Source organism: Coregonus lavaretus (assembly GCF_964263955.1).
Source record: "Coregonus lavaretus genome assembly, chromosome: 3".
NCBI lineage: Eukaryota > Metazoa > Chordata > Actinopteri > Salmoniformes > Salmonidae > Coregonus > Coregonus lavaretus.
The window spans coordinates 3,340,723-3,351,723 of NC_139990.1; the positions used below are offsets into that span (position 1 = coordinate 3,340,723).

General features: G+C 43.7%; 1 protein-coding gene across 1 annotated transcript in view; it reads right to left on the bottom strand.

The window, feature by feature from the left end:
- The window catches only part of LOC311110473 (diacylglycerol O-acyltransferase 1-like), a 30,427-nt gene extending 19,631 nt beyond the window's left edge, over positions 1-10,796 (bottom strand). Inside the window, exons 1-2 of the mRNA XM_084153013.1 lie at positions 10,356-10,796; positions 9,847-9,934 (exon numbers count right to left, since the gene is read on the bottom strand). Coding sequence (XP_084009139.1) covers positions 9,847-9,934; positions 10,356-10,609 — 342 coding nt within the window. The 5' untranslated portion in view covers positions 10,610-10,796. The remainder of the gene's footprint in view (positions 1-9,846; positions 9,935-10,355) is intronic.
- Between the last annotated feature and the right edge of the window lie 205 nt (positions 10,797-11,001).

Genomic DNA, 11,001 nt, shown 5'->3' on the forward strand with positions numbered 1-11,001 from the left:
GAATCTAAAACAAAAATCCAGAAAATCACATTCTATGAATTTTAAGTAATTAATTTGCATTTTATTGCATGACATAAGTATTTGATCACCTACCAACCAGTAAGAATTCCGGCTCTCACAGACCTGTTAGTTTTTCCTTAAGAAGCCCACCTGTTCTCCACTCATTACCTGTATTAACTGCACCTGTTTGAACTCGTTACCTGTATAAAAGACACCTGTCCACACACTCAATCAAACAGACTCCAATCTCTCCACAATGGCCAAGACCAGAGAGCTGTGTAAGGACATCAGGGATACAATTGTAGACCTGCACAAGGCTGGGATGGGTTGCAGGACAATAGGCAAGCAGCTTGGTGAGAAGGCAACAACTGTTGGCGCAATTATTAGAAAATGGAAGAAGTTCAAGATGACGGTCAATCACCCTCGGTCTGGGGCTCCATGCAAGATCTCACCTCGTGGGGCATCAATGATCATGAGGAAGGTGAGGGATCAGCCCAGAACTACACGGCAGGACCTGGTCAATGACCTGAAGAGAGCTGGGACCACAGTCTCAAAGAAAACCATTAGTAACACACTACGCCGTAATGGATTAAAATCCTGCAGCGCACGCAAGGTACCCCTGCTCAAGCCAGCGCATGTCCAGGCCCGTCTGAAGTTTGCCAATGACCATCTGGATGATCCAGAGGAGGAATGGGAGAAGGTCATGTGGTCTAATGAGACAAAAATAGAGCTTTTTGGTCTAAACTCCACTCGCCGTGTTTGGAGGAAGAAGAAGGATGAGTACAACCCCAAGAACACCATCACAACCGTGAAGCATGGAGGTGGAAACATCATTCTTTGGGGATGCTTTTCTGCAAAGGGGACAGGACGACTGCACCGTATTGAGGGGAGGATGGATGGGGCCATGTATCGCGAGATCTTGGCCAACAACATCCTTCCCTCAGTAAGAGCATTGAAGATGGGTCGTGGCTGGGTCTTCCAGCATGACAACGACCCGAAACACACAGCCAGGGCAACTAAGGAGTGGCTCCGTAAGAAGCATCTCAAAGTCCTGGAGTGGCCTAGCCAGTCTCCAGACCTGAACCCAATAGAAAATCTTTGGAGGGAGCTGAAAGTCCGTATTGCCCAGCGACAGCCCCGAAACCTGAAGGATCTGGAGAAGGTCTGTATGGAGGAGTGGGCCAAAATCCCTGCTGCAGTGTGTGCAAACTTGGTCAAGACCTACAGGAAACATATGATCTCTGTAATTGCAAACAAAGGTTTCTGTACCAAATATTAAGTTCTGCTTTTCTGATGTATCAAATACTTATGTCATGCAATAAAATGCAAATTATTTACTTAAAAATCATACAATGTGATTTTCTGGATTTTTGTTTTAGATTCCGTCTCTCACAGTTGAAGTGTACCTATGATAAAAATTACAGACCTCTACATGCTTTGTAAGTAGGAAAACCTGCAAAATCGGCAGTGTATCAAATACTTGTTCTCCCCACTGTATGTATATATATATATATAAATAAATAAATAAAAATGGGAAGCAGGCACGTGTCTTTCACTGACCTGTGTAAAGACAGACTGACAGGGATGTGACAATTCATTTTTCATTTCTCTAATGTTTTGTTGTTGTTGTTTTCAGGTGCTCTTCTGACCCTATGTAGCCAGGTCTCATCTACTTTTTAACTTTTAACTCCTCACAAAGTGTGGCTTGTTTGGTGTCTGCTGTGAAGGAATAACACAAGTCAACTAGTTGATTGATGAAGGCATGTCATCCAGCAAAGGCAGCCGCGCAGTCATCAACTACATGCACCATTTCTTCACCAACTATGGCGATGGGGAAACACATGTGGACCTGAATTGTGACAACTACTGTGGCCAAAACAAGAACACATTTGTGCTCTGGTATTGCGCCTGGTGGATCATGCACAAGGTCCACCACAGTCTGGACCTTCACTTCCTGATCACAGGTCACACCAAGTTTGCCCCCGACTGGTGCTTCGGCCTTATCAGGCAGCGCTTCAGAAAGACCAGAGTGAACACTTAGTCAGAGATTGCTGGTGTGGTGAAGGACTGTGACAGGGGTCAACAACCCACAGCTGGTTGGACTGGAGGATGGTACGGTGACAGGGGTCAACATCCCACAGCTGGTTGGACTGGAGGATGGTACGGTGCTGGTGGAAAGCTATGGCTGGCTATAACACCTGACTCCGTACTTCAGGCCACTGCCACAGATCAAGCAGTACCAGCACTTCAGGTGGATATCATTTTCATTGCATTGTTATTCTTATCTAAACTTGGGAGGTGAATTGATGTTTTGGAAGGTTGTAATGTCTTCCTCATTTTTGGTCTATTTTCCAGTTTTACAGCTTCGATGCTCTGTAGCTTGGTGTTGTTGTCGCCAAGGAGTGTTCGGACTCAGTCGGGACCAGGTTTCAGCTGCTGCGCAACTCTGACGTCCTTCCTCCCATAGATGGTCTGCCTGTACAAGCACCACCTGGACTGGACACAACTAGACAAACTGATCTTTTTGAGAAGATCAGGGAGTTTTGCGACGAAGAATGCATGGACATCACATGCCATGCACCAAAGTCAAGGGCAGGACAGAAACAGGCTCTCCGAATATAGATTCACTTGTTCATGCGTGGTGCGGACGGACCAGTTCTGCACTGGGGGTGAGTTCCCAGTCATCCGGACTATCTGCAGTGCCTCTATGCACATTCACATGACTCTCTCCTAAGCAGAGTATGTGAGCGGAGCTGGAACAGAGAGTGCGGAGTGAGATACCCAAAGGCTGGAGCGTAGGCCTTCTCGCCCGCTCCAATTTTCCTCCAATAGCGCTCACTTCACGAACTCAGGTCTTGCCCGGCCCAGCATGCATTTGTAGTCTACTTGTGTGCTGCTATAGCCCCTTGCTTTAGCTACTGTCATGGAGTTCAATAAATATTTTCATAAAGAAACTGATAAAACACACAGGTGCTAAATCAAGGTGACTTACAAAGATGAGGACCAAGAGCAAGAGAGGGAGTGTGGTGATGTAGTGTCCACAACTAAAGAATCACTGTGGAATCTGAAAAGACACGCATCCTGAAAGCATGATGGGGTACTTATTACTACGTGCACATGCTAAAAGAAAGGAACGAGGTGGGTAGATAACTAAGTGTGTCATTGTAGCAAAGTATTTATACACTAAAAATCTGATCTCTTAAAAGTTTCCTTCATTTTTGTTCTATTATCTATACAACAGGCCATCATTGATTTTGGCCCAATAGGCCTGGCATATTCCCACGTTCAAGGAGCTTTCCGTTTTGATTGAGTTATTTTGCCTAAAAACCGTTAGGCCTACCTATAGAAAAATAAATAAAAAATAAAAAAACTTTTACATCTCTGCCCAGCCTGGCAAGAGTGGCCAAATGAGTGTTTAGCATCCTCAGTGGCTCTGGAAGCAGTGAGAGGATATTCTCTGCTGCTGGCCTGCTCTCCAGGCACCATCGCATGAACCTAAAGCCACAGACGAATGAATTTAAAAGGCTATAATGATTTAATACAAAGAAATGAGATGTTCGACGAGCAGGTGTCCACATACATTTGGTCATGTATTGTAGTTAAGTGGCAATTATGCATGTAGCCTTTGGCTACCTAACCTAACATATACTACATGACCAAAAGTATGTGGACACCTGCTCGTCGAACATCTAATTCCAAAATCATGGACATTAATATGGAGTTGGTCCCCCCTTTGCTGCTATAACAGCCTCCAGTCTTCTAGGGAGGCTTTCCACTAGATGTTAGAACATTGCTGCGGGGACTTGCTTCCATTCAGCCACAAGAGCATTAGTGAGGTCGGGCACTGATGTTGGGCAATTAGGCCTGGCTTGCAGTCGGCGTTCCAATTCATCCCACGGGTATCCGATGAGGTTGAGGTCAGGGCTCTGTGCAGACCAGTCAAGTTCTTCCACACCGATCTTGACAAACCATTTCTGTATGGACCTCGCTTTGTGTACGGGGGCACTGTCATGCTGAAACAGGAAAGGGCCTTCCCCAAACTGTTGCCACAAAGTTGGAAGCACAGAATCATCTAGAATGTCATTGTATGCTGCAGCGTTAAGATTTCCCTTCACTGGAACTAAGGGGCCTCGCCCGAACCATGAAAAACAGCCCCAGACCATTATTCCTCCTCCACCAAACTTTACAGTTGGCAATATGCATTGGGGCAGGTAGCGTTCTCCTGGCATCCGCCAAACCCAGATTCGTCCGTCGGACTGCCAGAGAACGCGTTTCCACTCCCGACGAACAGTTCTTGTGCTGATGTTGCTTCCAGAGGTAGTTTGGAACTCTGAAGTGAGTGTTGCAACCGAGGACAGACGATTTTTACGCGCTACTCACTTCAGCAGTCCCGTTCTGTGTGCTTGTGTGGCCTACCACTTTGTTGCTCCTAGACATTTCCACTTCACAATAATAGCACTTACAATTGACAAGGGCAGCTCTAGCAGGGCATACATTTGACGAACTGACTTGTTGGAAAGGTGGCATCCTATGATGGGTGTGGCTGAAATAGCCGAATCCACTAATTTGAAGGGGTGTCCACATACTTTTGTATATATATAGTGTACATGACCTGTTAGATAGGGAAACTGTAATATTGATGGTTTATTGACACAGCCTACATACTGTGGATAGATGGAGCCTAGGCCCAGAGCCCTTCATTGAAATAGAAGACTGGTTAGGCCTACATTAAGCAGCACATGCAGAGGAACCAGCCCTTTCTAACTAGCTGGGCGTCATGGTGACAGAATAATATCCTTGGTGAGCCCATTGTCTTACGTCAAATTGCATCACTCTTACACAACGCTCGTCAGGCGGAATCTGACGTAAGACAATGTGGTAAGCCATCTGTAAAGGATTGTTGCAAAAAAGGACCGTGGACGTCATGCCCATAGAAATAAAATACATTCTATTTCTGTGGACATGCCTCGCTGTTAGATCTGTTTTCTAGCTAACATATCCCCTCTTGCCAGCAATTTTACACTTGAGTTTCATAATTATTCATTACCGGGTACAAAGAATATAAGGATGATTTCTGGGGAACGTCATAGCGATCATGTTTCAAAGACAGATTAATACCGGCTTTGGAAATTAGACTTCTCTCTCTCAGATGCTTTGAAGACGACGGCAAGCTTTTCCAGCAGTCTCTCTTCAAACAGAAATAAATGGGTGTTTATTTTTAGCTAGAAGACATGGGATTCTGTCCGTATTAATTTCAGTAATTTTCATTTAAGAATTCCTCCCCTCTGTCCGTGCAAGTTAGAAATGCGTATTATTGGATGTTCTGACAGAAAAACGATCAAATACCCTTGAACTTCCAGTCACACATTTGAAGGAGAGCAGGAAAATGTCTACCCTCAGAGGAATAACTAATTCTCACCTCAGACTGTGTCCTCACTTGACCTTACCCTTGGGGACAGAATTAACTGTAGCACGTCATCTGACAAATCAAACACTTGACGGGGGGGGTCATGAGTTCTCTGGCCTCCTCGGCCAAGTCAAATGACAGCTAATGCCCATTGCCCACTCCATCACTGTAACAATGCCAGCAGCCTAGCATACCTGGCAGACAGTGTTTGCACTGTGTCAATAGGTTGAACCTTGCTTATCTAAACAGTGCAAACTTGACTGATCAAAATATCAGAGACTGCATTAAACCTAGCTAAAATGGACCTCCGGTTTATCTAATGGACCTATGCAGAATAATTATTTTGTGCATGCCTGGTTGTGTTGGTTGACCTGTCCACCTGTAGGCTACATGAGGCAGGCAGAGTGGAGTAGTAAAAGGAGTCCAAATATTTGAAGTGACACATCGTAGAGAGATTAGAGTAGGAACTCTTATCAGCCTCCTCTCACTGAGAGAAACAGAAGGACAACATGTTACAGTGTTAAATACCCACCACGGAGTCTATCTGCCAAAGTGGCAAGAGAGGGGTGGTGACTGTAACGGCCTTTTCCGTTACCGCTACAATGTAAAAGATACGTTTTAGTTTGTTGACATAAGAGCAAGAGAGCGATCAAGAAGTGTGTGTGAGAGTGAGTGGGTGAGTGGGAGAGTTGAACGAGGCAAGCTGTATGACACATGGCCAAGAAGCATCGGCTCTCGTCCCAAGTCCCCAAGTCTCTTCATTGTTCATATAACACTTCTCTCTCATAATACAATATAAAAGAGGGCGAGGGACGAGTTTCCCCACTCTTATCAAACGGATTATCGTTTTTATGTTTGCCGTGCACAGGCGTAGTGTGGATAAAATAAGTCAACAATGTTTACCATTGCTATTGAGAGACAGCTCGGAAAGACTTTACTACACCGCTGGGTTACAACGGTTAACTATGCATGATTCTCACGGTGTAGACAACAGCACACGAGAAGCTGAGATCATCTGCCTATCTCTGCTAGGTATCAGTACAACTGTAGCTATTGGCAGGAAAGCAAGAAATGTAGGCTTACTGAGATGGACAGATGATCAACTATCCATCCACCCACCCACCCTCAAAGCTGATCAGAGTTGAGTCTTCACAGATCCAATTAATACCCTCCTTGACAGGAGAGAAGTGATTGACAGAAGAGTATTCAATACGGTATACTACAAATTGCAGTCGGAGTTCCAGAGTCTAAAAGGACAATGTGGATCCATGCAGATTGATTTTAATAGCCCCAATATGGCTGCTCAGTTGCCAGCAGCATCACTGTATTCTCTGTGGCTCTATCCTCAGGGCACCTCTCCTACAGCAACTGGCTTCTAGCTGAAACAGATCAAAGACCAGACTGAAACCAACAGAGTGACGACGGCTCACAGAGCAACCAGAGGCTTCTGCACAGCCTGCTTTATGAAAACGCAGCAGTGGCCTACTTCTGAATGTCTGTCTTCAAAACACCTTTTAGATCAGGAGATTATTCTGTGAAAGCGGTTTAAGCATAAATAGGCCTAGACGATTTCAGTGGCAAAACAGGGGAAGAATCCCAGGCCCAGATTTGGTACTTTATTTGGGTCCACATTAGCTGTTGGGAAAGCAGCAGCTACTCTTCCTGGGGTCCACACAAAACATGACATAATACAGAACATTAGTAGACAAGAACAGCTCAAGGACAGAACTACATACATTTAAAAACGTCACACATAGCCTACGTATCAGTACATGCACACAAAATATCTAGGCCAAATAGAGGAGAGGCGTTATGCCGTGAGGTGTTGCTTTATCTGTTTTTTGAAACCAGGTTCTCTGTTAACTTGAGCAATATGAGATGGAAGGGAGTTCCATGCAATCATGGCTTTATATGATATTGTACATGTTCTTGAATTTGTTTTGGATTTGGGGACTATGAAAAGACCCCTGGTGGCATGTCTGGTGGGGTAAGTGTGTGTGTCAGAGCGGTGTGTAAGTTGACTATGCAAACAATTTGGAATTTTCAACACATTAATGTTACTTATAAAAATAAGTGATGCAGTCAGTCTCTCCTCTATTTTTAGCCATGAGAGACTGGCATGGTATTGATATTAGCCCTCTGATTACAGTGAAGAGGATCAAAGTGCATCTCTTTATCACAGACAGATCTCTCCCCATCTTTACGACCATTGAATCAATATGTTTTGACAATGACAGTTTACAATCCAAGTTAACACCAAGTCATTTAGTCTCCTCAACTTGTTCAACAGCCACACCATTCATTACTAGATTAAGCTGAGGTTTAGAACTTAGGGAATGATTTGTACCAAATGCAATGCTCTTAGTTTTAGAGATGTTCAGGACCAGTTTATTACTGGCCACCCATTCCAAAACTGACTGCAACTCTTTGTTTAGGGTTGCAGTGATTTCATTCACTAGCTGTGGTTGCTGACGTGTATAGGGTTGAATCATAAGCATACGTAGACACCAGGGTTTCAGTTAGGAAAATGTGGGCAGGACATTTAACCGGCAACGTTTTAACTTACCAGACATTTGAGAAATTTACCAGACCCATATGCGTTGGGTGCGTAACCTGATTAGGGCGTCCACCCACGGTGCTCAGAATGATAGAAATCACATTTAGAATATGGTAATTCATATTAACAGAACATGCAAGTCGAGGACGCAACGATGTGTGGTCATTACCGAATTCTGATGTGCACTTTGAACATGTTAGAATAACTGTCCACATTTACTTTTCCTCAGCCCACAAGACGAGTAACGAACAGTAAAATCACTAGCCTATGTCAATCTACTATAATATAAAAGTTTAGGCTACCTATTCTATTGGTCAGCTTGTCGAAAAAGAAATAGCTTATTCCAAAACAAACTCTGGGACAGCTGTGGGACGATAGATCCTAATTTCATCCAACCAATAGGCCTCGGCTACATTAAAGAAATGTTAAAAAGCAACGAGTCTGATGCAACAGATCAGAACGTTTAGCTTCAAATGTTGATAAACTATTATTTATTCATATTATAAAGCACAGCGATGTGCACAAGGCAGTAGTCTACGTGTGAATGTTCCTTCCATAATGCAGTTAGCAGGAACACACTGTGGTCAAAAGGCCACTGAACATGCAAGCAGTTTGTGACAGAGATGAAAATATCAGTTAGAAATGTAGAAAGAGAGGAGATCTAATAGGCTACTTTGAAGCAAGGCAAGACATGCCTCATAATATGTATTAAAACGTTCAGGTTTCAAACAATTAAGTATATGTTTTCAAAATGCATACTGCCTCCAGCTCGTTGCAAAGTGGTGTGTGACGCACTGATGAAGCCTGCCTTCTGTTGCCATTTGACGCAACGTTCAACACAACTGGGAACTCGGAAATCTCAGACTTCAGTGCGTTCAAGACGACTGGGAAAAAAACAAGCTCCGACTGGGGAAAAAAAACATTTTGAACGATCATCCAACTCTGAATTCCAACTCGGGAACTCTGGCCTCTTTCTAGAGCTCTGACTTTCCGACCTGATGATCACTGACGTCATGATTTGACCTCGTATTTTTCAAGGTTCCCAGTTGTCTTGAAAGCACCACAAGATGCTGCAGCAGCTCTTGCGCTGTCTGAGATTTTCCACTCAAAGGCTCTGTATCTGTATGCTGTACGCATGTGATAAGATACATAACAAATATACTGTACACACATGCCAATTTAATTCCACTAAATTATGCAAATTAACCTAAAGACCGATAAGCATGTATTGCCATCAATGAAGAGGTTAAAATGCAATGGAATTTTTTCTTCTTCTCCCGGACAATTGGCCAGCACCAAATTTTATTTATCAGCTTTTCTTAATAAATAAAAAATTTACGGACAAACGCTAGCTATTACCGGCTAACGGGAACCCTGACAGGCTTTGCTTAATGCCAGTGGCAGAGTCCGCATAGCCGTCACCAAGGCAAAGGGTGGCTATTTGAAGAATCTCAAATATAAAATATATTTTGATTTGTTTAACACTTTTTTGGTTACTACATAATTCCAGATGTGTTATTTGATAGTTTTGATGTCTTCACTATTATTCTACAATGTAGAAAATAGTAAAAATAAAGAAAAACCCTTGAATGAGTAGGTGTTCTAAAACTTTTGATCGGTAGTGTATATATATATATATATTTTATATTTTTACATTTTAGTCATTTAGCAGACGCTCTTATCCAGAGCGACTTACAGTTTGTGAGTGCATACATTTTTCATACTGGCCCCAGTATGATGATGATGATTATGATGAGTGTGTACCATAGATTAATAAATTATATTTCTATGGTGTGTACATGTCCATATTTCCTTAATCATAGGATGTGGATGACAATTGAATGTGCAATTTCCTATGTACAGAAGGCAGACTAGCACCTACCAGCATGACCACGCACCAGTTGAGGATGCCTCTATAGTTACTGTATCCACTGGCTGAGCTGAGCAGGGACTCCTGGAGGACATGACAGCTGGGAAGACAAGAGGAGGGGTTGAATCAGGTGGTTTGGTGATGGGCTAGAACAAAAACCTACACACTTTGTTGTGGGTCACCCAGCCAGGACCAGGATTGAGGATCACTGAATTGTGTACAGCCATAGCTGCACCGGTGTAGCATATTTAAATTCACCGCAGAATAGCTACCTGATCTGCAAAGGTAGTCTATAGACATGTGGCCTAGATTTATTTCAAACATGTAGCTAAGCAAAGAGAACATACATGATGTAAGTGAACCTGGCCTCATATTCTGAGGAACCTATAGTTAACACCTAAAGCCTTCAATACATAACAACATTCTGAGTGACAAAATATTTATGACAGGCAGCTAGAGCTGAATACATCAGGGATTGAAGACGTGTCTGTGAGCTCATAAAGCCGTGTGTTATGCTTTACCTGAGTCTTTCGCCGATTTTGCTCCTCTCCTGTTGTGTCCTGACCGCCTCGTGCACCTGTTTTTCCTCCTTCACCTTCCGGTTGCTGTGGCTCGGATGGCTTGGCGTTTTTTCGCTTGCGCTGCCCTGCTTGCTGCCATTGGCATGTTTCGAATTGGCACCCGCTGGCGTGGGGCCGATGGTTGATCTCCTTGTCCTGCGTGTCATCATGGGGACTCTATCGTTGCTGTCGCCCATTTCCTCAATTTGATGCATTCAACATTGTCTTGCTGGCATTGCACTAGACGTTTCTCCCTCAAGTCTCGGCTGGAAAGTCCAAGCTCGTGCTGTCAGCAAGCTGTAGAGGAGCGGCCTGCAGTCCCTGTTGTAAACGTCAACATTCGGTTGATTGAGGAGGAGCGATAGTTTGTGCGAGATTCTACCGGGGCTCGCTATGTTGTCCAGAGGTGAACCTACAAGGACTTCGGGAGTTGAAGTTATTTTTGTGCTGCCAAGTGGCGCGCCGTTTTAACACTTTTGGGATTAAGTCATTATAAAAAATAAAAAAAGCCCTATAAAATATGTGAAATATTATTAATAAACATATGTTTTTGCTCAAAGTGCACTCATGGCCACGAATCTGCTTACCAGACGATGAAAGCGGTGAG